The sequence below is a fragment of the Artibeus jamaicensis genome, unplaced genomic scaffold (assembly GCF_021234435.1).
Source record: "Artibeus jamaicensis isolate MK-2021 breed Jamaican fruit bat unplaced genomic scaffold, CSHL_Jam_final scaffold_1283, whole genome shotgun sequence".
In the NCBI taxonomy this organism is placed as follows: domain Eukaryota; kingdom Metazoa; phylum Chordata; class Mammalia; order Chiroptera; family Phyllostomidae; genus Artibeus; species Artibeus jamaicensis.
The window spans coordinates 13,414,885-13,442,809 of record NW_026522028.1 but is presented as its reverse complement, the minus strand read 5'-3'; the positions used below and the strand labels follow the sequence as shown (position 1 = coordinate 13,442,809).

Sequence of the window (27,925 nt, the reverse complement as noted above, 5' to 3'; positions counted from 1 at the left end):
ACATTATTAATTTGATAAATGCAACACTAGTATTAAATTCCTTTTTCTTATGTGATTTCTTAGGGAACAAGTTCGATTTAATGGCTTTGGGATTTTTCTCTTCATTATTTATCCTGGAGCATTTGTTGATCTGTTCACCACTCATTTGCAACTTATATCACCAGTCCAGCAGCTAAGGATATTTTGTGCAGGTAACAGACTTAAATATTTTTTTAAATTCATCTTTGTGTTATTAGTAGTCTTATGGAAAGTTTTACTTGTATCACAAATGAAAAAAATCTTATATTATGGTTGACAAAGTCAGTTTATAAGAATCTCAGTCAAAAGTAGTAGAGCAAAATAATTTACATTCCAGTTTCTTCATGAAAAACAACTAAAACAAACATGATTTTTAAAAAAGTAAAGTAAAATGAACAAAACATACCATGTTAATAGAAACATGACTAAAGCATTAAATGAGATGAAGGGGTACTTAATCATATGGACTATAACTACAGTGAAAATGTAATTACTGTGAATCTTACTATATCAAGTAACAAACCATCAAAACAAAAATGGAAAAGCAAAAACAGGTGTCATAAAAGAGACTCATATCTCTCAACACATGGCATATAGTCATGAAAAAATCAGATCACTGAAGCTCTTAATAAGGCAAAAATAGATACATCAAACTCTACACCACAATTTCAAGTGCTCATGAAACAAAAATTGTCCAGTTTTACTCAAAACCATAATTGTAGTATATTTAAAGATGATGAAATATGGCGTAAAGTTTGGTTAAAAGGAAAATTCACTACCTTAGGCAGTTTTTATGAAAAGCAATGAAAGTATCAGTTAAAAATTCAACTGAAGGAGTGAGAAGAAAACTAAAATAGTTGAGAAATGATGTAATTACTAAGGATGTATAGACACAAAATAAGAAATTGGAAAAAAGAAAAATATAGCTGTTAATTCTAAGAGTTAGTTATTTGAAGAAAAAGATATTAAACAATGGGAGAAAGCTTCTATAGACAGAATAAGAACTCAGAATGGGGAATGACAAGTGATACAGAGAAAATTAGAACTATTATAAAACTGTTTTTGGTTCATCTCTGAAAAAGTTTTTTAAAGCCCTGGATGATTATAAAAAAAGTAAACAGCCCTGGCTGGTGCAGCTCAGTGGATTGAGCATGGGCCTGCGAACCAGAGGATTGTGGTTCGATTCCCAGTCAGGGTACATGCCTGGGTTGCAGGCCAGTTCCCAGCAGGGGACTCATGAGAGGCAACCATACATTGATATTTCTCTCCCTCTCTTCTTCCCTTCCCCTCTAAAGATAAGTAAATAAAATTTTTTTTAAGTAAATAGCCTAAATAAATCCTAGAGGAGATAGAAAAATATATGTATACATGGGCTAATTACAATACAAGAAATTAAGAAAGTTGATGGAGAATGTCCCTGAAAGTTACATGGGTGGGATTCTTTCAGATCTTGAAGGAAAAGATTTTTCTTTTTAATTCCAATTTAGTATAAACTCTCCAGATCATATAGAGAAGGAAACTAAGATTTTTTTTAAGCCAATATAACACATACATCTATTAAAGCACCAAAAAACTCTACAGACACACGGTGTATCTAAACAAAGCAAGGTTGGTTTAACATTAGGTAATCTTTTTGGAATGTGGTAAACATTATTAACCATGGGGGGGGATCCTCGTCTCAGCAGATATTGAAACAGATAAATAAAATTCACCATCTATCAATGGCTAAAAAATAAAAATCCTTAGTAAAAGTAGAAATAGCTGGGTATTTCCTAACAGTATAACACTTAGAAGCATTCCTATTAAAGGACAAGACAAGCAATCCCACTATCTCCGATCACTGGTACTATTAAATAGTCTGTAAATGTGGGTCAGTGCAATTAAATAAGAGGGAAAATAAAAACGTAAATATTAGAAAAATATTTTTGCCCCCAGATACTATTATACACCTTGCGGGGGGGGGGGAGTGGTATATAAAGTAAACAAATGAAATATAGAGAAAAAAAAAGTAAAGAGCCCGGTTCCTGAATCAGTATTCAAAAGGCAACATTTTGGCGGGTGGGCAGAGTGAAGAAGCGGGAAGCGTAGCGCTCGAAACTTTATGGGTATGTCTGTGGGTATGAGCTTGGATGTGCGCATGCGTTGGGTACCAGGATGCCCAGAATCCCCCGCGTCCAACGCCTAAAATACTAAAGCGCGCGCGGTTTTCTGGCATTCGCGGCAATCTCCAAAGCTCGAGCTTTCTTCTGGAGCTCACGGTCTTGTCCTGAGCTTTTCTTTTCCGCAACCTTGCGATACTACGCACTGCCTAGTAGCAGAATCCTCTTCCGAGCCTTCAGCTATGGCCTCAAACAACGTTATCTACATCGCCACAGAAAACTCGGAGGTGCCTACCGAGTTTGTGGAGCTGCAGGAGGTCAACCTGGAGACTCTCCCTCTGGAATCTATCCCTGTGGGGACTGTTCCTATGGAGAATATCCCGGTAGAGACTTTCGCTCTGGGGACTGTTCCCGTGGAGGATATCCCTGTGGAGACTTACGCTCTGGGGACTGTTCCCATGGAGGATATCCCGGTGGAGACTTTCGCTCTGGGGACTGTTCCCGTGGAGGATATCCCTGTGGAGACTTACGCTCTGGGGACTGTTCCCGTGGAGGATATCCCTGTGGAGACTTTCGCTCTGGGGACTGTTCCCGTGGAGGATATCCCTGTGGAGACTTACGCTCTGGGGACTGTTCCCGTGGAGGATATCCCTGTGGAGACTTACGCTCTGGGGACTGTTCCCGTGGAGGATATCCCTGTGGAGACTTACGCTCTGGGGACTGTTCCCGTGGAGGATATCCCCGTGGAGACTTTCGCTCTGGGGACTGTTCCCGTGGGGGCTATCCCTGTGGAGACCACCCCCTTGGAGCCAGTGACCATGGAAACCTTTGCATACGAGGGTACTGGTGACAGTTGGGTGCAGGGTGTCGACTACAGTCCGTCTCTGGGTGTGCTGCACCCGCTCCTTATTAGACAAAATGAACAGGACCGTGGCGAAGAAATGGTGATGGTACAAACCCAGGAGGAGGTGGTGGGCTACAGCGAGTCAGGCGGCCTGCCCAGTGACAGCTTGCAGGGGCAGCAAATGGTCGCCTCCAAGGAGGAAGACATCTACTTCCAGCAGGTCCTGGCTTCCCTGGAAGCCTCCGCATCATCAGCGACCCAGAGCTACACTAAGAAGCGCAAGCGCAACCGCAACCGCAGCAAAAAGCCCGGCATCGGTAAGCAGAGCTCCACCAGCAGCACAGCCGCTGCGGGGATGGCGGCCGGGGCGGTGGCGAGGACTGCAGCTGGGACCGCAGCTGGGGCGGCGCCTGGGACAGTGGCAGGGTCAGAGTCGGCAGCAGCGACAGCAAGAGGCTGCAGGAAGTGGGAGCAAAAGGAGGTGTTTATCAAAACCCTGGAGGGTGAGTTTTCTGTCACCATGTGGTCCCCAAACAATGACGGGGACCAGGAAACTGAAGGACTGGTTGGGGAGAACTCACCACCTGATTATTCAGAGTACCTGACGGGAAAGAAACTTCCTCCTGAAGGAATACCTGGCATGGACCTGTCAGATCCCAAACAGCTGGCAGAATTTACTAAAACGAGGCCAAAGAAACCTAAAGATGATGTTCCAAGGACAGTAGCTTGCCTTTATTCAAGCTGCGGAAAGATGTTCAAAGATATCGGATCTATGAGAAAGCATCTGAACACCCATGGCCCCAAAGCCCACATATGTGCAGAATGTGGCAAAGGTTTTGTTGAGAGTTCAAAACTGAAACGGCATCACCTGGTGCATTCTGGAGAGAAGCCCTTTCAGTGCACATTTGAAGGCTGTGGAAAACGCTTTTCCCTGGATTTCAATTTGCGTACGCACGTACGAATCCATACCGGTGACAAGCCTTATGTGTGCCCCTTTGAAGGTTGTGATAGGAAGTTTGCTCAGTCAACTAACCTGAAATCTCATATCTTCACGCATGCTAAAACCAAAGATAGTCATTAAAAAGGAGAGAAAACCCTTTTATGATTCCTAAGGGTCATGTTTTGATAAATTAGTAGAAAAAAGTGTTTAAGATTCTTTAAAAGGTTAAAAATACTAAGATTACGTTGTGAAAATGTCATGTTTTGATAGAGGAGTAAAAAGTGAAAAAGGTTTAAAAATGTATATATGAATACATTGTTAAGATGCTTTATCTTGTTCTGTAATAATTATTTGAAAAATATGGTTTTTTTGTAAAGTTTGATCCCAACAAGAGGATAATTCATGAACCTCACATCAAAAGAGTTTGTAATGCAACTGTACTCAAAATAGGTCTTTTCAGATTCAATTTCACCTGTTTACACATGTTTAAAGTTCTGTTTTCCAAATAGTTATGTTTATACTTTTAGAAATATGTTTAATAATTAATGATATGTGTGGGAGGTTTTGGAGGTTGATAACTTTGCTTGCTGTAGATTTTAAGAGAATGAACAGTTATATGCATATTTATATTTCCACTTTAAAAAAGGTTAAATAAGTTTTGTTTAATATCTTAATATTGGTCATATTCTTTGATATTAACACATTTTACATAACTATCTTTTAGCTGTGTTGAATTATATATGTAGCATTGAATATTAGGTGATATTTAATAGTATTAGTAAATTTAAACCTATCTTAGTCATTTTATTTCCCCCAAACCCTGCCAAGTAGTGTTATTTAATGTAATTTCTTTACCCTTTTATTTAGAGTGGTGCTCAGTTGTAGTTGTATTGTTTATATACTGACTTTCTTTTTAGCACTTGATTTGTACACCTTATATAGTAGAAAAGGCAAATATAGAATACCTATTCTAAAGAAATAATAAAATTAATTTGCCTATATAAATACTGTAGCTACAAAATAGAGAAAAAGGGGGAGGTTGCCACTGGCATCTGGGGAGTAGAAGCCAAAGATGTTCCTTAACATCCTGCAACGCATGAGTCAGTCCTCCACAACAAGGAATTTATCTGCCCCAAAATGCCGATGAAAGAAACCCTGCTGTGAGGAATGTAGAAGTTGTAGTGAATTTCTTTGATGTACTTATAAACATTAATGTATAGAAGTTGTTTAAATAAAGGAAATGCCTGTTTTCAACCACCCTGGTTGCTTCTTAGCCATCATGGGGAAATCGGGGATCTGCAGGTATGGTCTGGTAGGTCCGGTACCAGCTGTGTGTGTCCCTGTCAAGACATAGGAGTTTGCCCAGGAAGTGAAGGAATCACTGCTGCTCTGTGCTACCCTGACTGTTGTTTGGATGGGAGAATTAGGATGCAAGCATCTAGGCAGTCCTAGTGGACTGTTTCATCCTGGTGGGGATGGAGGGAGCTGAATTTAGGACATGGTAATGGTGACAAATCTAATCAGTGAGGATGAATTATCTTGTGTATTTGTGTTGGGGCCAAGCAACTTGGTGAGGAAGGTGGGGAGTGGCAGGGTTATACCTGTATTCAAAAATTAGTGTCATTAATTTGGAGGAACGAATAGGAAGGACACAGGGACGAGAACTAAGGGGGGTGGAAATGGGAGGGAGGTGGGGAGCATGGGGGGGCTGGGATGGGAGAAATAGACAAAAAACTACTTGAAAAATAACTAAATAACAATTTTTAAAAAACACAAAAATTAGTGTCATTAGCGTAAATTCCAGTGTGCCAAAGAATTAGTGTGGAGTTTTCATATGTGTTTCGTTTTAATTTTGTTTTTTAAATGAAGCTATGAAAGCAGTACCAGAAAACAGGTTATCTTCTATAGTCTTGAACTGGAAAGGACTTGATACAAAGGAACACTTTGAACATACCAAAATTTAAAATGTGTGAATAGACAAGACCATAAACCAAGCCAAACTGCACCAGTCAGGGCACAAACTGCACACTGGAGGAAATGACTAAATAATTCTTACAAAAGACCAAATTCCTCAATGTGTATATTGCAGACAACAATATCTGCAAATCAGTAAAACAAAAAACAACCGTCAAAAATGTAAACAGGGAAGGGATAGAGATAGTTCTCTAGGAAATAGAAATAGCCTTTTAATAGAAATAAACATGAAAATTGTACACGTTCACTCATAATTAAATAAATAGAACTTAAGACATTTTATTTTTCATCTAGCAGATGTCAAACTGTGAAATTATGGTAGCATTCATCCAGTGTTGGTTTAGAAAGAAGGTGGGAAAATGTGCCAATTGTAAGAATATAATTTAATACAAACTCATTGGAGGTCAATTTTATACAAATCTTTTTTGATACACCAATTCCTTTTCTATGTAATTTTCCATACCCTTACAGATGCATAAGAATATGAAGAAAGCTATTTGTTGCAGCATTGTATGTATGCTACAACAAAGTTAACACCACCTAAATGATCATTGGTAGGGAAATGAATTTTAAGTCTATGTTTTTTAAAAATGGGTTACTCTGTAGTAGATATAATAAATGGGATGAGTGTGCAAAAAAGGGAAAAAGCCAAAATAGATAAATGAAAAAACAAAATATAGTTTCTGATGGTTTTATACATTTGGTGTTTTTTACCTATATGTCCTGGACTAGATTTAGTCTGGATATTTTTGGAATTTAACAACTTAAAACACCCAAAAAGGGGAAGGGTTACATCCTTACAATGTGAATATGGTATGTGGAACGTCTATTAGCTAAGTATCTGGCTATTGTAATAGCTAAAAATAACAGACTTAAACTCTTATAACTGTAAGTAGCTCAGTGCTATATGATAATTCTATGATTTGGGGGACTCTGGCCTTTTCTGTCTAGTTAGCTCTGCTATTCCCAACATGCAGCTTTTATGTTGTGGACTCAGGTTCAGCTCCCTCAGTCCAGCCAGTAGGATGGGAATATTCCCATATCTTCCACTAGCATCCTTTTGTTCAAAACAGTCATGTGACCATACTGAGCTTCCTGAGAGTCTGGGAAATGTCTTTAGGTTGCATTGCTCTCACTATAGAACATTGGTTTTCAACCACTGATGCTCTCAACCCAAACATTCTTGGGAATGTATGGAATGTGTGGAGTGGGAGCCATTCTTTGGTTGTCTGACAGAAGAGCACTAATGATATTTAGTGGATGGAGCCAGGAATGCTAAATGTCCTGTAATGTAAGGGACAGACTTGCACAACTAAGAAGTGCACTGCTCATAGTATTAGCAGTGCCCTCACCCTTCCCCATGGCAAAAACTAGTAGAAGAAGGGAAGGATAGGTATAAAGGGATAGGTTATATAGTAGTGTGCTGGTGTATGTTTTAACCCATGACTCTGAAGGGGGAGGGCAGGGAGCTCTGATATGTAGCATTTGCTGGTTTCTGTCTTGTAAATGTGTGGTCCACCATGGCCAATTTCAAGGTGCAAGCTTGGAGTCCCTGAAAGAAGAACTGGGAAGGGGTGCACACGGTTGGCTATGGCCTGCGGGTAGAAGCAGGCACCAACACACCACTCTATATATGATGGAGGTAGTTATGGTCTGTGACATGATGTTAGATACATACTCTATTCAGCCCACCAGTAGTATTCTCCATAACAATTCTTAAAACAATTTCTTTTTTCAAATACCATTTGGATTTCCATACTCCAGTTCAGCAAGAATGTTTATTTCATCCTAGCTTTTATTTGAATAGCTCTGATATTCCTTTCACCGATCACAAGTATGTTTATATTATTTATACATTTTCTGAAAAGAAGATATAGTAAACAGAAGATATTAATTCTATTTGTGATATAGACACATATCAGGTTTATAGAATATAATATAGATTTTGTTAGTGTTATATTACCATGTGGTATTAACATGCTTGTTTTACATTTTAATACTGAAATGAAAGAGGCCTCTAATTGAACATCTGTCTGTTGTACTAATAAGTAGTTCTATGTGCCTCACAGCTTCTTTTGGTTACTTTCCTAATTTGTAAGAATGTCCAGATGTTATGAGATCCAAATACCTATGTCATTCCAGCCCCTGGTTGAGCTTATTCCTTTTTTTTCCTCTTTACAGGTATCTGGCATAATTTTGTCCTTGCACTCCTGGGTATTTTAGCGCTTGTCCTCCTCCCTGTGATTCTCCTCCCCTTTTACTACACTGGAGTTGGGGTGCTTATCACTGAAGTTGCTGAGGTAAATGATGGATTACTTAGGCATTCTTTTATCAGATTTTGTGTTGTAGCACTTAGCATTTTATGTCAGGGACTTCTGTTCAAGTTCTCATAGACAAAATGCTCAGTTTCTCCTGAAGGAATTACTGGCAGCCCTTTCAAATCAAATTGTTTGGTGAAACACACTGTCTTTTTAAAAAGGCTAAAAATTGTTTCTGTTCTTAGTTATAAAAATAGTATCAAGATTTTCTACTTGTAGTTTGTTGATAATATGCATCATTTACTTTTACTGTTTATTTTTATAACTCTGCTTTTGAGTCAATATCTTTTCTCATAAGAAGTAAGAAAGAAGAAGCCTAGGCTAGCCAGCCAGAACATTTCACGGGCACTTACGTCTTCAACTCTGTATTTCACTCCCTTAGTCAGTAACTACTGAGATGGCATCAAGTTTTCTATTCAGACTTGGGGGAGAGAAAAATTACCTTTGTGAGCAAGTAGCTCGCATATTCATTGTGCTGACAGTATCGCCTGCATATTTGGGACTGTATCTAGATAAGGACTTGCCTTACAGTTTTATCCACTGAGGATATAGAAAAATAGGCCTTCTGATAACTACTTTCACAAAAAATTTAGTAGCAGTTTATTTTAAAAAGCTATCATCTCAGTCTTAACAGCTGGCAAGTGAGTTTTTGTTTTCTCAGTGGCAAAAAAATTTTTAATCTTGGAGAAATAGTAAAAGTAACTAATTATTGGGGTTTTTTAATTTTCTGAGATTATATATCTTGGATTCAAAGCTGGATTGTTTTCTGTATTACTCAAAATAATCTACTTAATCAATTCAGTGTCTTTAATTATTTGCTGAAATTAATCATAGCTTGTTTACACACATTATCTGATTTGTTTTTGCCCTCTTTCCAAGGATTCACCTGCAGTTGGACCCAGAGGCCTTTTTGTGGGAGACCTTGTTACTCATCTACAGGATTGTCCTGTTACTAACGTTCAAGATTGGAATGAATGTCTAGATACCATTGCCTATGAACCCCAAATTGGTTACTGCATAAGTGCATCAACTTTACAGCAGTTAAGCTTCCCAGTTAGAGGTATGTTTATTTCCCTCAGTATAATACTTCAAGGAGCAATTTGGTGAACTTTGCCATTCAGCAATCTTAGATTATACATATAGATTTATTTTATTCTAATTTCTTTAAAACAAATAAGAAAAGTGACCCTGGCTGGTGTGGCTCAGCAGATTGAGCACTGGCCTACAAATCAGGGAGTCACCAGTTCAATTCCCAGTCCGGACGCACTCGAGGGGCAGCCACACGTTGATGTTTCTCTCCCTTTCTTTCTCCCTCCCTTCCCCTTTCTCTAAAAATAAATAGATAAAATCTTTTTTAAAAGTAAATTCAGAAAAGTAACAATAGGCCCGAACCAGTAAACATTCCTGGTACATTGGGTACTAGTATGTATGTTACCTTTATTATACATTATTGTGGAACTCCTAATTTTATAACATCATATTTGAGTTTCAGAACTAGATCTAATTACTTATGCATTTTAAAAAAACTTGTGCACTCTGCAGGGCAGGGGGTGGGTACCATGGAGACCTGCTGCACTGTGAGAATGCTCCAGCCTGGCCTCTGGGCAGGGGGGTGCGCCAGCCATGCCTCCACGCCCCGCACCCCTGCCCACCATGCTTCCTCCCAGTGCTGTCCTGGCCTGAATTCGGTCAGTGGTGCCCCAGAGACCATGGTGCTGGCTTCCGAACCTGAGGCCAACAAGGGCACTGTGTTGGCACTCACAGAAAATAACTTAGATGACATCATTGCAGAAGGAATAACCTTCACCAAGTTTTATGCCCCGTGGTATGGTCATTATAAGAATCTGGCTCCTGTTTGGGAAGGGCTCTCTAAAAATGAATTCTGTGTTACGGCAGAGGTCCAGACCCCTGAAGTGGACTGTACTGCTGAACAGAATACAGAGGTGGGCAAAGATAGGCTTACAGTTGTAAGTACGTGCAAAGCAGTTTATTCTTTTATTATTATCTATTATATTATTTTCCATGGGAACAACCGTAAACCTCCTTTTGCCTTCCCCTGTATTTGCAGCAGGTAGGAGGCTATATCTCTCATTGATGCTTTTCTGTGGAGGAAAAAGAGTCGGTGAGCACAGTGGAAGCAGAGACCTTGAATTGTTGCACCACTTTATTATGTGCCAGGTGAATGAAAAAAAAACTGAAAATGCAGGTGCAAGTTGCCTCTCCTGCCTGGCCTTCTGGACACAGTGTCAAGGAGCTAAATCATGTGGATGTTGCTGAGTTTCAGTGGTGGTTATTCAGAAAGGTGAATGTACTAATAAGCTTGTGGTATCTCGTCTGTGTGTTTTTTAAGCCAACATACTGTACAGATTTTTTATTAAATTTCTTTAGGTACACATGTAATTCACGATCCCTTTGTCAACTATTTTCAGTGGCATTCCATCATCACCTTCAACCTTTTATTGATGAAATCTAAATGGTTTCCTTGGAGTCAAAAATAGAGTTGAGGAAAATCAAATTGCTGGATTATTTTTGGCTCCTGAGTTTTATTAGTGAAAGCATCATCCAAAGCATGGTTTTTGAACTGCCCACAAGTTATGGAAAGTGGCCATGTGGCAGTATTGATGTTCCTCTGATCCGAAGGTCACAATTGATGTACTAATAATGTGATTGGTCTGTAACTTGGAGCAGATTTAAAAACAAAAGCCCCATACCTCTGGAAGTTACCTTCATGGCCACTCCTGGATTTTGTTTCTGTTAAAACTTCTCTCATTGCAAGAGGTTTGCCGTGGCGAAAGCAGTGGTACTTTGACACGTGCCTGCGTAAGATAACACTTGTGCCATAGTCTTAGGTGTGTGTTGATATTTGTCAAATCAGTTGTTATTGTTCAAGGGATACTTGTTTGTTTATCATGGGTGAAATTAGTTATGTTAATATTAAGTCAGAGTCCATGTGAAGATCTTTAAGATTCAAAATCTATGTTTGAGCCCATATTTAATTAAGACTTGATATCTCCCATGGAAAATGTGGGCATGGAAAGTTCCACAAGGCTTTTCCTGGCTGTTCTGTTAATGCATAGAAAGATTCTGGTTATATCTGCCACCTGGGGCAAGAGGACTAGATGAGCTTTTCTGGGTCCAGACATCAGGGGCCAAGGAAGCTTTGTAGCTTTGCTACAGAGCCCTAACTGGTAGTGGTTCCAATTCTGCTTCTAGTTAGTTCTTTTAGAGACTCATTGTACACCCTCTGCCTTTGCAGAGGTTGAACCTCTGCTGTAAGAAGAGTGGGATTAACTTGACTTAAAAACCAAAGAACGAAGTAGGCAGGGTTGAGTCAGAGCTGATACAGATTGTGCTACCATCGGTGCCATTCTGGTTATTAAACATTTTTAATATCACCCTTGGACATAAGCACCCTTAGGACTACGCTCCCCTAAGATAGGTACATGTATGTTCTTTGCCATCAATTTGTTTACACTTTGATACTTTCTAAATACTTTTTTAAAAATTGAGTAAAGTCAGATTTTAAGCTCAATCATAACCAATTAAATTCCAGTAATTAACTGTCCCTGTGCTATATGGATGATGGCGTGTCCAAAGCTATTTGGGGTTGTTATTTTATGTGGCAGACATTCAGTGGAATTAATCTTGTCTTCCAAGAGTAGCCCCTCAAGTCGGGTCTGTTGTTCCAGGTAGCAGGTGGCAGGGTGAAGCAAGTTTATTCTCAGAAGCTGCCAGATTTGAAATCTCAGCTCTGAAAAATCAGTCTCCCAACTCTTTATATAAAATTATGGGATACCAAATTGTTGGAAGTGTTGGAAAACACAAATTATGCTCATTAAACTATATCTTTAAGTCAAGAAATACCCTGGATACTTGTCCACATTTACTGGGGTTAGGAAGTATGATTAACAATCAAAAATAACCTTATCAAAGTGTTGTGTGCAACAATGATAAAGTAAGAACTGATTTTTTAAAGCTTTTTCCAATGTAATTTTGCATATATAATAGAACTTTGTATTATAAAAAATTTTGAAATTTACATAAACATCAATAGAGTAGTATAAATGAACTCATGCATCCTTCTTCCAACTTCAGCAATTATCAACCTCTTGCCAATTTTTTTCATCCAAGCACCTCACTTTGCAGGGGAGTATTTAAACTACATCCTAGGTATCCTGTCATTTCATCCATAAACTTCAGCATGTCTTTAACAGATGGTAACCTTGTATTTATTTATTTATTTATTTATTTATTTATTTATTTATTTTAGAGATTTTATTTACTTTTATTTATAATTTTTTTAGATTTTATTTATTTATCTTTAGAAGGGAAGGAGAGATGGAGAGAAATATCACTGTATGGTTGCCTCTCGTGTGTCCCCTGCTGGGAACTGGCCTGCAACCCAGGGATGTGCCCTGACTGGGAATCCAACTGCGGTCTTTTGTTTCACAGGCCTGTGCTCAGTCCACTGAGCTACACCAGCCAGGGAGATGGTGACCTTTTAAACATGACCACAGTACTGTTATCAAACCTAACATAATTAACAATAATTCCTAATATTCCCGTTGGGTTTTCCTGTTTTGTTTTCCCCCTTTGCTTATTTCAGTTGGATGGTATGTCTTTTAACTTGTAACAATGCTCCTTGGCTTGCTTTTTTTTTTTTTTTTTTTTTTTTTTTTGAGATACCGTCTATTTGTTGAAGAAAACTGAATCATCTGTTTTGTTGGATTTCCCATATTCTGGATTTGTCTAATTATATCTTATCCTTGTGATGTCATTAATATGTTCAGATGTCCTCCAAATTTCTTATAAAGTGATTAGGTCTACAGGCTTTATTATACTCAGGATCCATTTGAGGGGGGTGGCAAAAATACACCTGGGTAGCACTCAGTACTTCCCATCACATCACATCAGGAGGCAGTGCCCAATTGCCTCCTTTGTGGATTAAGTGGGCTAACCTGACTTTTCTTTTTTTAAGATTGAAATATTTGTAAATTTTTCCTCTTCTCTAGAGCCACTTACCATCTTCCAAAACTTTTCAGTTGGCAGAAGGTTGGTATACAACCCACAATGTGCTCTTCTCTAAGAGAAATATTTTATTATTTCATACTTTCTAATGTGACCCAATAGAGTTCTAAAATAAAATATTTTTACACCTGACTTTTCTTAAATCGATAAACAGAAATATCAAGTTTACTTGTCACACAATAACAAGGTATTTAACTTTTCTTTCTTTTTTTTCTTTTTTGGAAAATTCTGTGTGTCATTAGATACTTAATCTTGTCAGGACATTCATAACCATGGCTTTATGTTTGGGTTGGAAAAAATCACCGTAGGAAGAAGCCATTACCCAGAGGGAGAAAATTGGTGGAAGCCTAGAGGCCGAATCCAGCCTTGGCAAATGTACTTGGTTTGGCTTGCACTGTATTTTTAAAAATTTTAAGTGGCTGCTAATATTTAAAATTCAAGAGGGTTCAGATGAAGGTTCAGCTTTCTGATTTCTCTTGAAATAAAATGGATGAACTGTCGAATCTGGGCCCCAAGTTCAGTGGCCTGGATGCTAACTCCTTAGAATAGGGTATATGTTTTCTAATTCATTACAGCCTCTACTACTTTCTGCTTTTCCGCACTATCCACTTCATTTATTTTGTTGGTATTTTTTGACCCTTTTAAGCATTTGTGTTACCACATGCTGTATTAACAGTAATAGCAAATTCTTAACTTTCATTCTACATTGTATACAATCCTCTAAGAAAATTTAGTAATCAAGCATCAGGTATAATTTTGTTTGTTTGTTTGTTTAGAGGAGTAGGGGGAGAGAAAGAGGGAGGGAGACATCAACGTTAGAAACATCGATTGGTTGCCTTATGTATGCACCCTGACCAGGAATGGAACAGGAGATCTTTTCGTTTGCAGGACAACACTCAACGAACTCAGGCATACCAGCATGATGTAATTTTTAAAAAATAATTACTAATACAAAGGCAAGTAATAACAGAACATCGTGTAAGTGTTCAATGCATATCGAATTATCTATTCTATATAAGATTCTGAGAAACCTTCAAGGAGCTTCTAGTCAAAGAAACAGACCATGGCTACGTTATTATATAGTACAAGGTTAGATGTAAAGTAATGACTAGAAACAATGGGAGTGGTGGGAGCAATGACAGTCAGTCTTGACTGAGGAGATGAGGGCAAAATTCATATCAGCAGCCCTTTGAGTTGGTCCTAACAGTGAGTTTAATTTCAGGAGGCCAAGATAGGAATGAACCTTGGCACCATAACTAGAAGATATTCAAAGACCTGCTAGTAATTTGTTTTGGTAAGAGAATAGTATGAGGTAAGATGATAAAAAATGAAAGTCTTTAAGTTTTAGGCTATGAAATTTAGACTTTATTTGGGAGCAGTGCAGTCTTTGGAAATGTTAAATTAGAGGAGTTGTGTTCTTACGGTTCTGCATTGGCTGGTTAATTTCAAGCATTCAGTTTATAGGACAGGTTTGCATGTGCCAGCTTGGTGGTACAAGACTCATTAGGGCTTTTTTTCAGATGGTTCAGGTGAGAAGGAATTAGAGTCTGTACTCAAGTGGGAACAGATAAGGAGAAAAATGATGAGGAGGTATATATTGGTGGGGCTTGGCAACTGACCAAAGAGAACACCGAGGGGTTTAGCCTGGATTGATTTTTTTAAAAATTCCAAAACAGCCCTGGCTGGTATGGCTCATTGGATTGAGTGCCGGCCTGTGAACCAAAGGGTCACCAGTTCAATTCCCAGTCAGGGCACATGTCTGGATTGCAGGCCAGATCCCCAGTTGGAGGTGCGCAAGAGGCAGCCAACCACACATTGATGTTTCTTTCTCCTTCCCTTCTCTAAAAATAAATAAAATCTTGGAATAAAATAAAATAAAATTCTGAACAGCTTTTTACCTTATGCTTTATTGTTCAGCTGATGAGTGACTGCGGGCGCAGGTTGGTCAGTGACATTAGGTATTCCAGTTTGCTTTCGCATTTTTAAAATGATTTGTCACCCAAGATTGAAGTATCTATTGAGTTACGCTAAGAAAACAAAACTACCCGTACAGCCAGCTATTGCCCAAGAGAAATCGATGCATTGGTTAGTTTTACTTGTTTTGTTCTCCATTTTATGTTGGCCAAGGAGAAAGAGCAGTGGTGATGAGGCAACATCCAATGTAGCCAATACAAGGTGTCTTCTTTAAATAACCTAGTTTTTTTTTTAACTGTTTATAAACAAACAAAAAGTGCTTATAAAATCACATTGCATATCAACTAACATTTTCATGCTAGTGTTTCTAAAGACACTCTTATAATAGAGAGGTACTTTTTTTTTTTTAACTGGAAAATGTACTTCTTTGTAATACTGTGCGAACTTTGTTCTTGAGCCTGTCTTCCTCAGCACATCTGAGTATGGTAGTATGAATATAAGATTCTAAATTTAACTGGTCCTTTCCACACATCAATTTATGCTTTACAAGTTTGATGTGCTAAATGCAGGAAGTCTTGCAAACTAAAGACATGGAAATCATTTTTCGTGCCATCTACATTTAGTGATTTAGCTTCCTTATTCAGCCCCAGGTATCAGTGAAGCAGTCTGCCAGAGAACTTTAAAAAAATAAATTAATACTGAGAATAAATAGTTGTTTCTGTTGTCTTCCAAAAATGGCAACTGGATTATTGGTGTGCAAGCAAATGTGTTCACATCTTTGGGGTCAAATTGGGCTGCCCTGGTTTGGGGAGGAAAGCCCCAAGGTAAGACTGGAGTTGAGATAGGTGTTTGATGTGATAAGTATTTCCTTAGGAATGAGATGCTCTCGGGTATCCTTTGGCCTACTCTGTTTGCTAACACCACAGCACAGGAGTTCAGTAGTGATATTGGATCAATGTCATTAGGGCAGCTAATAGTGGCTCATTAAATACTTGTGCTTGACCAGCTGGAATTATTGCAAAACCCACTGAGACCCTGGAGCTCCAGCTTTATGAGTGGGTGAGTTTATATGAAGACGGCTAACGGAGGGTAAGTGCTGCTTCTTGATTTCAAATTGAACAGGTATCTTTTTGTGATGTAAAATCAAACTACAGTGAGTAGCCATTAAGCTGAGCTCTGAGTCATCCAGTTGTTTCTGAATTCATATGTATTTTACTTACTGTTTCTGTCTGGAAGGCAAAATTTTCTTACAGTGTACTTTTATATAACAGATTCTCATAAACTATTTCTCTTCAGCATACAAACGGCTAGATGGTTCAACTGAATGCTGTAACAATCAAAGCCTCACAGATGTGTGCTTCTCCTACAGAAATAATTTTAATAAGCGTTTGGTAAGTTGTCCTTGAGCTGTGTTGCTTGTCTGATATAATTATAAGTAAGCAGATAGAGCTAAAATAGAATATATGAAAACTTCTCCCTTTTGCTTTGTATCATTTTACTAAAATCTCTACATTTCACATGTCACTTTTCATCTGAGAATTTTAAAAATTTTATAGTGGTAATATCTTATTTGGACAAAGTAGAAGACTTGAATGTAATTTATAGTACGTGCACATAAATGGCATTTCTTTTACATGAAGTTCTTTCCTAATATGCTGGGTGACCTGAAAGATATTGAAGGACCGTAACTTGGTGTTTTTCTTTTAATAAATCATTTTTAGTGTTGACTAACTAATATTTTATTCATAGCATACATGCCTACCTGCCCGGAAAGCAGTTGAAGCCACCCAAGTTTGTAGAACCAATAAAGATTGCAAAAAAAGCTCCAGTTCAAGTTTCTGCATAATACCTTCTTTGGAAACTCATACTCGCTTAATAAAAGTAAAACATCCACCTCAAATTGATATGTTATACGTAGGACATCCATTGCACCTGCACTACACAGGTGAGTATTTTGGTGGTAGACCCTCAGAAAATCATTAAGATGTCATATATTCTCAGAGGTAGAAGCTAGGTACAAATCCTTGCATTAGTTTTATTGATTATAAATTTGATCGGTTTTCAAAGCCCTGTTAACTCATACTTTTTTTTATTTTTAATTTTTTTGACTTTTCAGTTACAGTTGATGCACAATAGTATAATAGTTTTGGGTATTCCTAATTTATTCTTAAGCATTAAATAAAATTTATGCAGTAGAAAAATAACCTGGATTTATAAAACAAGATGGAGTTGAATCCCCTGTCTGCCTTTGAAGAGCAGTATATTTTTCATTCTCCACCATTTATGCCCAAATCACAGAGCTGATCTCTCAGATATTCTGTGAAAATTTATTAAGTTCATCCAAGCTCCCAAATCAGTGACAAGAACAGCATACCCCAGACAATACTGGGAATCATAGGGATATGACAATAAAGTAATTTGTGTGTGACACATGAATTTTATATAAACATAATTTCAAAACAAGGTCAGCATAAGTATTTGAACAAGTAGCAACACGACTGGGCTAAATATACAGCTTTTCCATATGGCCGAAGATCATACAGTCTTAACTTATTTTGTGTAATATTTTTTAAAGATTTTATTTATTTATTTCTACAGAGAAGGAAAGGAAGGAGAAAGAAGCATCAATATATGGTTGCCTCCCATGCACTCCCCAGTGGGGACCTACCCCACAACCCAGGCATGTGCCCTGACTGGGAATCAAACCAGTGACCCTTTGCTTCACAGGCCAGTGCTCAATCCACTGAGCTACATCAGCCAGGGCTGTTCTTTAAATAACTTACTGAAATATAATTCAGCTACCACATAATTCATGCTTTTAAAGTGTACAGTTCAGTAGTTTTTAATATATTCACAGTTGTGCAGTCATCACCAAAATCTAGTTCCAAAATATTTTCACCTCAGAAAGAAACCCCATTCCTCCTATTAAGCAATCATTCCTCATTTCTCCACAACAACCCCCAGCCTTTGGCAGCCACTAGTCTACTCTCTGCTTCTGTAAATTTGCCTGTTTGTCACATTTCACATAAATGGAATATTTTGTGACCAGCTTCTTTCACTTAGCATAATGTTTTCAAAGTTCATTCGTGTTGTAGCCTGTTCTGGTACATCATTTTTATGGCTGAATAATAATTCCATTGTATGAGCAAAGCACATTTATTGTCAGTTGGTTTTATGTTACTCTTTTAAAAGACTCGTTGCTTCATAGTCAGATCCTGAGTTACAACCTGGGTCATGCGTATTGGTTGAGTTTTACACTAAGTGACTCTAGAAGATAAATATTAAATACATCCTAAACAAATGAGAAAAGGCCCCCCCTTTTAGGGTAAATCAAGAGAGTATACTGTTGGTTCTACTTAATTACAGGAATGTTTTTTAATATTTTGAACAAAACAGGATTATGGAATCCACAGAATGGAAGAGGCCTTAAAATTTTTCTAGTCTTAATCCTTGTTTTAGGAATGAAGAAAAAAATGAGACCAGAAAGGTTAAGTGCCATAATAGTTGTAGTGAATGTGATTTTAAGGTTTATACCTCTTTGGAAGGTTAAGGACTCTTGATGTAAACTATATTTATTAAGTCACTCTCTGTATTTTTTATTAGTATTGGGTGTATAGTCAATTTTATCTTATTCTTACCTCGAAATATAAGTACAGTCTAGGACATGAATTTCTGTGTTTCACTATTTTTATTAGATGTTGTTAGAATAATTGGTTGTTTTTATATGAAGGGCATATATAACCTGCTACGTATATTTGAGGAGGACTTTCTCAACCAATTTAATTGGCTAGCCCAATTTTTGACTGGACGGTAAAATTCATAATGCTATTGTTTGTGAATAATATGCACTATTTCTTTTCTTTTTTAGTGAGCATCACCAGTTTTATCCCACGTTTTAACTTTCTAAGCATAGATCTGCCTGTGGTTGTGGAGACATTTGTCAAGTATCCTTTCTGGTGTGAAACTTTTTAAAAAGTTTTATTTTGAATTTGATGCTGTATTCAGTCTTACCCTGAATAGAGCTTGTGTATACCTTGCAAGTATCAGTGAATTACTAACAACTAGAAGACAGACTTGAAAGTTTAAAAAGATCAGATAGTACCCGTGAAGGAGGAAGTCACAGGAAAAAGATTCCTCAGGGAAGGAGAAAGGTTAGGGGTATGGAAGGGAAGGAACATAGAATACAAATTAAGAATTCAATTATAAAGGATAAAAACTCCAGTTTCTAGTGAGGTGATGAATTCTGCCTCTTCTGAGCCCGTAAGCACTGAGCAAATGGAAGAATGCATACGGGAGAACAAACTGGTTTCCACTACTAACATAACAATTCAGAGGACAAAAGCTCTCACGTTCTTTGGTATATTATTATGTTTGCATATATAAGATGAATTTTTTTAAAAAAACTGGTAATTATGTAGAATTTGAATAAACCGAACATTTTGGAGAAATCTTTTAAATTTCCACAGTGATTTACAAAAAAAAGAAAAAGAAAAATATGGAAAACAACTGAGCAGTTACCAAAAAATATGTACAGTCATTGTTGTATCTTGTAGATTGCAGCTTTGTCTCAGATTTGCATTATAATGTTATAGATGATAGTAAAATAGAGGTCATTGGGCCAAAATGGCTTATAAGGATCAAAAAATAATTCTCTCTTATTTCTTTTTAAAAATATTTTATTTATTCATTTTTAGATAGAGGGGAAGGGATGGAGAGAACCATGAATCGGTTGCTTCTCATACATGCACCGACCAGGCACTGAACAAACCTGTAACCCAGGCATGTGCCCTGAACAGGAATCGAACCAACGACCTGTCACTTTGCGGGATAACACTGAACCAACTGAGCCATACTGGTCAGGGCTCTTTTATTTCTTATTCCTTCCACATTCCTTTCTTTGTTGTATCATTAAAGACTTAAAAGGACTGCCCTGGCTGGTGTGGTTCAGTGGATTGAGTGCCAGCCTATGAACCAAAGGGTCACCGGTTTGATTCCCAGTCAGGGCACATGCCTGGGTTGTGGGCCAGGTCCCTGGTTGGGGGCGTGTGAGAGGCAACCACACATTGATGTTTCTCTCCTTCTCTTCCTCCCTTCCTTCCCCTCTCTCTAAAAATAAATAAATTAAACCTTTTTTTTTTTTTTTTTTTTTTTAGAATTAAAAAGAGTCTGTGAGTCCATTACAGATTACCTTAGTTTACAAATGGTTGGCCTTTTTTTTGGGGGGGGGGTCAGGGTTTTTGAACTTTGAAATATTATGTCATTTGTTTTAAATAGTAGATATCTAAGAAGGAATGGCCTGTACTGGTGGGCAGAGATAGCTTCTGACTCCTGGAAGTGTGGTTTCCACTCAGACCTCGCTGTTGGCTCCTTAATTGATTTTAACCAGGTACCTAATTTCTCTCTCAGGAGCTCTGGCTATTGTCAATGCAGTGCCCTGCTTTGCTTTGGATGGACAGTGGATTTTAAACTCTTTCCTTGATGCTACCCTGACCTCAGTGATTGGAGACAATGATGTGAAAGATCTGATAGGATTTTTCATCTTGCTGGGTGGCAGTGTACTTTTGGCTGCCAACGTGACCCTGGGACTCTGGATGGTTACAGCACGGTAATATTCGTGCTCATCTGACAGAATCTCCGAGTTACAACATGCAATATCAAAAACCATATGGTTTACTTGGTATGAAATATAAAGTATTCCCTTAAAATGACATTTTAGCCAACAACCTGTAAGCTCCTCCTATATCCAGAGTATCCCAACTCTGATGGAAATAAACAGAAGAAATGCAAGGTATAGTTCTTGACTGCATTTTAGTTTTAAAGACTGAACTTGCAATGCTCGTGAACTTACAACTGCAGATGCTCGTGGAACAATTTCTAAACAAGTGCAGATTCTTATTAAACCATATTGTGTGACTACAAATCATGTCGCAATAATTTAAAGGAGAATGGAATGTGGTGGAATTAATTGGGGGAAACTTCTTGAAAAAGCATCATTAATCCAGATTTGAAGGAGACCAGACCTTGGCCAAGTGGTAGGGTGAGCATTTTCTTGGCCTATATCTCTTGCCCTTTGCCTTGTTTGAAAAGTATTCTAAAACTTAACAGCGTGTTGTGTTGTACTCTTGATAATTGAGGTTCGATTACAGTTAAAGTAACAAAATTCTATCAGAATCTCTGACAGGAAAGGGAAAATCTTTGTCAAATGATACCGAATAAGGGAACAAAGTCAGAAATAGAGCCCACAATATCTTGAGACATTTTTATGCCCCACGAGAGTTACCTCTTTGAGAATGTGTTTCCCGTTCCCTTGAAGTAGCACTTAGCCTTGACATTTACAATGAGCTGCAGGAAGTGTCTCCTACTCGCAGCATGTGGGCTGAGGCAGTTAGGGTTTAACCTCGGAACTGAGCTAGGTCTTCCAACAGATCACAAGACGCATCCCAGGACCTCTGCAATCCTGGTTACCATTGTCTACGGAGCTTTGAAGCTTGGAACCCTTCCAGGGTAGATATTTTCTCGTGCTGCTGGGGCTATCTGAGTCCCAGCTCCAGGGTTCCTGTCTTCAAGAAGCAACTACCTTAAGCTCAGCCATGCTCTGTTCTCACCAGCAGCTCCCCATGTTACTCTGTGTTGGGTAATAAAACATCTACTCCTGGCTTTCCACCTTTCTCCTAAGCTACCTCAGTGGGTCCACAGAAGACTTGGTAGTACAATGAGAATGGCTATATGTGAGCATAAAACATGAATTGGCCAGAGCCTGGGAACCAACTTTTGTGCCTGAAAAACTCCATATATAAGTCCCAGGGAGATGCAGCCTAGGAGATTTGGAAAGTCAGCAGGCCCCTGTAGTCTTAGAAGTGTATGGGGCATGCTTTTCTTGGATGACAAGTGTGTGCTTCTCTCATACATTCAAGAACACCAACAGTCATGCAGCCAACTTCTTCACTAAGTGAAGCCTTCCATGGGGTTCACCTTTTGCAGATCACTGAGTTGCTGTTTAGGCACTAAAACTTTTTAATCATTTGTAATTAATAAACTCTTTTTAGATTGTATTACACATTTGCCTGCCTTCTGAAACAAATTATGTTTTGAATATGATTTTAATTAATTAATGCTGAGGTGGTCGGTTATTACCACTACTAAAACCATACAGATTATTGGTTTATCGCAGGAAAAGCATTTGTTCTATTTGTAGGCACACGGTTGGTCATTCAGGATCAAAGCGTATTAGCAGGATAGTGTTCAGACCTGCTCAGGTAGAACTTGGGGAATACCGTGAAATACTTGCATAATGAATTCAGTTACATAACTGAGCAGTTCACTAATGAAAATGGATATGTGCAGGTCAGTTTTTTAAAAACTGAGAAACACTTAGTAGAGAAAATCCTTCCCATTAATTTTCTGGGTGGAAAATAAAAAAACCCAAACATCTTTTTTTAGCTCCATGGGGTCAAGATTTTGGGAACCATTCTATTAGGGTATCGAGCCTATCAGCCCCATTTGTGTAGAAATGTCCTCATCATGTAAGAAAGGAAGGAAATGTTATGCGTTATCTCTTCAGCTTGATCGTGGGCACTTCTAGAGCAAGGACCATGTCATACGCATCTTCGCATCCCTGACACAGTGCATGAGACATCAGAAATGCTTAATAAATGTGGTTGAATGGATGATGATTAGTGTTATTTATGGATTAGGAAAGCATGTATCTATTTAAGCTATAAAAACGATTAAGTATTTACTATAAATATATGTTAACATAAAAAAAATAACTCAGAAGGTCTGTGTGTCCCTGGTATATTATCATCTCTAGGAAAAGAACCCATTTTGGTTTCTGTTGAGCAATGAGAAAAATGGGAAAAGAAAAGAATTATCTTGAGAATTTGAAGAAGGCATTCTTTCTGTGTTGTCACTTTGTTCAACAAAATTTTGTTCTCAGTGTTCCTGCTCTGCATTGTTTACATTTTTGAGGATTTTTAAAAGTCACCTACAGTCTATAAAGAATGTATATATTCTCTTCAGCATCTCAGTTTTGAAAGACATATAGTTGAACTCGACCTTTTGATAATCACTCTTGTAGGTCATTGTCTGTTCTAACCGTATGTTGTAAACATGTGCGTCATGGGTATGTGGCTCCCAGTCATCGGTTTGTCCTATGGTATTTATTGAATGTCCATGTACTAATGGTGCACAGAGATTTTTTTTCTCTAAATCTTTTGACTGTTCTGTAATTCATTCTTAAGGTTTAACTTGAAAATACCAGAGTTGCTGGCATTTGATGTATAGCAATAAAAAAAATAAATGAGTACCAGCATCCTATGTTTTATCATCATCTATATGTTGTCTTTAAAAAAAATAGTTGTATTCTCTGTCAGAATTATTCCCTTTACATAAAGCATGATCTTAGTTGTTTTTAAATTCTTGATTCTAAAAACAGCCTTCACCTGGCTGGTGTAGCTCAGTGTATTGAGTGCGGGCCTGCGAACCAAAGGATCACAGTTTGATTCCCAGTCAGGGCACATGCCTGGGTTGCAGGCCAGTCCCCAGCAGGGGACGCACGAGAGGCAACCATACATTGGGATTTCTCTCCCTCTCTCCTTCCCTTCCCCTCTAAAGATAAATAAATAAACATTTTTTAAAAAAGATAAAAACAGCCTTCAGTTTCCACGCAAGCAGTGCATATGTCAGAGTTGTTGCAGGCTGTGGAAAGAAGTCTTAAATAGAAATCCTGTGTTCTTGCTCCTGTTTTCAAAATGACATGTTTGCGGATGAAGGGAAGGGCCTATCATTTCCTTTTATTAGTATCTGACAGAAGTCTTTTAGGTTTTATTTATTTATTTTTAGAGAGGGGGGAAGGGAGGGAGAAAGAGAGGGAGAGAAACATCAATGTATGGTTGCCTCTTGTGTGTCCCCTGCTGGGACCTGGCCTGGAACCCAGGCATGTGCCTGGACCGGAAATCAAACTGATGACCCTTTGGTTTGAAGGCCAGCACTCGATCCACTGAGCAAACCAGCCAGGGCCAGAAATCTTTAAGTAAGTCTATTTATAGGAATTGGTGAAAGGAAAGTGTTTCAATGGTAACATTTGGTTCTTCTTGACCTTTTGCCCTAGTCCTTCCTTCCTTGTTCACATAAGGAAGGAAGACATATACCTGTCTCCCATAAGCACTTGTGCACACATGCCCACATTCTCTTTCTAGGTTACTAAGGGACAGATAAAATAGGCTGGAAATGTAGCTCAGTTCCTGGTTGGCTACCTTCACTGCACTCCTCTTCCTTGCCTTTCTTCCCATTGCACTACGTTTAAGAGCCGCAAGACTAGGTGACTAAATCACCTTTTTTTTTATCAGCTTTATTGAGATATAATTAAACACCACAATGTTTGCTTGCCTGCTTAAAGTGTGCAATTCCATGTAAACCACTTTTCCTTTAATGGCTCATCAAGCAGCAGAATACATATGCTTTCATATAATCAAAGCTTTAAATGAATATGTGATAAGAGATGGGGAAGAAAAAACGTTTCCGTGATGTCACAGCTATTTCGACTCTAAAGTGGTTTTAAGGATTGGAGTAGAGTGGAATAACAAATTTACCTTTAAGGTAAAATATGTGATTATACTGTCTTTGAGACAATAAGCCTTTTTAATCCTTGCATTTGCAAACTACTCTTACTGTGTTTAGGCCACATAAATTTGAATAATCCATTGTATACTTTATCAGACCATAGCAAATTAATTCTAAAAAGAATGCCTTTATTTCAGAACTTAATGCTACATCAAATTTTACTCAGTGTGGAGGCAGAAAGAAATGGCTGAAGGAAGTTGCAATTCTAATTGCCAAGCAAATTATATTGTTTGTGTAATTTAATTTCCCATTAAACAGACAGAAAAACAGTTATACCTTAATTTTATTTAGCTAAAGATTGATGGGTAGTCAATAATTGTCCCTGCTTATCAGGGTTTCTGATACTGTAGAGGAGGAAAAACCCAGAAGGATCTAAGAGTACAGCCCTATAATTGGCTATCCATCCTATAAAATTGAAGTCTCACTTTATTTCATGTGAATTTTGCATACCATTAATCGGACTCCTTAAAGCCAGGTCTCTTAAAGATATCAAACTCTAAACTGTAAAAGCATTAAATACTAAGGGATTAAGATTGTCTTCATGTCTAAAACACATTGGTAGAAAGTAGAGTATAACATTTGGTTTATAAACGAGTGACAGTCTATGATGGTGTTTTTATTATTGAAATGAGAAAAATTAGGCTAATGGAGCTTGTCTCCAATTACAAAATACAAAAAAAGTATTGTGTTTTGCTATAAGGTTGCCTGCTGCCCTTTATCAACGAGCTCTCCTATGTTTGGAGTAAGGATGACATACCTCATTTCACTTAGCACTTCCAGATTGCTCTCCAGAATGGCTCTGTAAGGCATGAGGGTGCCATGTTTTCCTACACCCTTACCTCCACCTAAGTTATCTGACTTTCACGTCCTGACAGATCCATTTGGCAAACAAGGGACTTTCCTTTTAATTTGCATTTCTCAGAATATTAATCAAGTTGCACATCTATATACTTGTTTAGCCATTTGGGTTTTTTATCCTGCCAATTGCTCATTGATATCTTTGCCCTGGTTTTCCATTGAGTGTTCTAAATTGTTCTTATTGATTCACAGGAATTTCTTGTATATTCTACATTAGGGGTTGACAGATTACAGTCTGCAGGCCAAATCCTGCTGTCCACCTATTTTTGTAAATACGGTTTTATTAGAACACAGTCACATCCATTCATCTATGTTACAGATGGCAAACACAAGGCCCGTGGGCCAAATCCGGCCCTCCACCTTGTTTTATCCACCTGGCACTTTGTTTCTGTTCGGCAGCAGCCCTGAGCTCTCCCTTCACTGTTAAGGAGCAATTACATGTATACAGTCCTAAAGTTACATCCGGCCCTTTGAAGGCAACCGCGAGCTGACATGGCCCCCAGTGAAAATGAGTTTGACACCCCTGATCTATGTGCCGTCTGTGACTGCTTTCATTCTACAGTGGCAGAGCGAGCAGTTGTGACAGAGAACATACATTCCACAAAGCCTAAAATATTTACTAATTAACTGTTTACAGAACAACCCTTGTTCTAAATATCTACCTCTTGTCCATTTTACATGTTGCAAGTAAGTTTTCCAAGTCCATCTCCCATCTACAAATTGTATTTATGAGGGAGGTCCTTTGTTGAATAAGGATATTTAGTTTGATGTAGTCCAATCCGTTTATTTCTTGATTCTTTGTGTTTTGTGGGTCTTAGTAAAAAAGTCCTACCCTGTCCCCAAATCATAATACTAGTATATGCTTTGTTTCTATTTGCTTTAGAATTGTACCTTCACAATTAAATCTTTAATTATAGACTACAGGTGGGGCAAGAGTAGGTTTATATTTGTTTGTATGTAAAATAATACAATAACTAATAATGTAAGAATAAGCTGTCATGCATACTTGCAACTAGAAACCAACTTTTTGCCCACCCTGTAAATGGTGGGAGACAGAAAATTCAAGTTTATTTTTTTTGTGTGTGTAGCGTAAGCAAGTTCTTCATATGGTGCCTGGAATGCTCTAGTTATTAAGAACTGAAGTCACTTATTTTCAGATTTATTTTTCTGTGTAGAGTAATCAAGTTCATATGGTACCTGGAGTGCTCCAGTTATTATATACTTAAGTGACTTATTTTCACAATGCAGAATGATGACAAATTTGCCCTGACATGTCAGTCTACACTGGTGTTGGATCTGGCCTCCTTTTGGTATGCCTTCTTGGCTTCCCATACCTTAAAATAAGGTTTTTAACATGTTTATTTTAATTTGCATTCTTTTTGTTAGAAAAGAAACTAAACTTTTTTAAATGTGTTCTTTTGTAGATTTTTTTAAATCAGCATCCTTCACCCATACCTCACTGCAGTAATAATCGTCTTCATACTACTCTTCATTGTCCAGGACTCACAGTTTTACGAAGGGTTTCCAAACATATTTGTCCATACCATAGCTTCTTTTAGAGATCCCTGCCTTTCAGACTTTATTCCTAGCATTATTTTCTTCCCTTTCAACCATTTTGTTTCCATCTCTAATAGCTTCTAATTTTCTTCCTAGGCTTTGTGTATCACCAGAAATCTACAGTGGGAGGGAGGTAGCACTTTGCGATCAATGGGACGTTAACTTCTCCAGTTCAGGGCATTCCTTTTCTGTTTCGGAAATACCTAGGAAAAAGAGGTTGGTAATCAGGAGTCTGCTTGGGAAGTAGAGACCTGAAACAGAAAGCTATAGATAATGTGATGTTTTGGCCTTTACAGGAAAACAATTCTTACTGGAAAACTTTTATTTTAGAAAGCATGTTAAAGCAAATTGTAGATAAACTGGTAGCTGCTTTTTAAACTTGACAATTATTATAAGCATTTTCAATGTTATTAATATTCTAGTATTATTTTAATGACTGGCATTACAGTGTTAAATTTGCCAAATTTAAACAAACCCTATTTCAAATTCTGCAATACTGTAAACAAAGCTATAAGGAATATTTGTATAACTAAATATTTTTGTATATCTATGACATATTTGGATAATTCTAGAAATACTTGATGATCCTAAAAGAAAAATTGCTATGTTGAAATGGTTAAGTTTTTTTATATACATATTGCTTCTTTGTACCCATTTTTTTCTGGTAATTGAGTATGCAAAAATGGCATCTCATTTAATTTGCATTTCTTTGATTGGAAAAAAGGTTGGACATTTTTTAATGTATTGGCAATTG

At 37.9% G+C, this 27,925-nt stretch overlaps 2 protein-coding genes across 2 annotated transcripts in view; both read left to right on the top strand.

Moving 5' to 3' along the window:
• The window catches only part of MBTPS2 (membrane bound transcription factor peptidase, site 2), a 51,959-nt gene extending 24,287 nt beyond the window's left edge, over positions 1–27,672 (top strand). The window contains exons 5-11 of the mRNA XM_037129379.2: positions 64–191; positions 8,057–8,175; positions 9,073–9,253; positions 16,432–16,526; positions 16,885–17,080; positions 19,004–19,079; positions 20,522–27,672. Of these exons, the coding sequence (XP_036985274.1) occupies positions 64–191; positions 8,057–8,175; positions 9,073–9,253; positions 16,432–16,526; positions 16,885–17,080; positions 19,004–19,079; positions 20,522–20,744 (1,018 nt within the window). The 3' untranslated portion in view covers positions 20,745–27,672. The remainder of the gene's footprint in view (positions 1–63; positions 192–8,056; positions 8,176–9,072; positions 9,254–16,431; positions 16,527–16,884; positions 17,081–19,003; positions 19,080–20,521) is intronic.
• Positions 2,360–4,140, top strand: YY2 (YY2 transcription factor). The gene has a single exon (XM_053655759.1). It carries the CDS (start codon positions 2,360–2,362, stop codon positions 4,040–4,042), a length of 1,683 nt encoding a protein of 560 aa, XP_053511734.1. The 3' UTR covers positions 4,043–4,140.
• Positions 27,673–27,925: the final 253 nt, after the last annotated feature.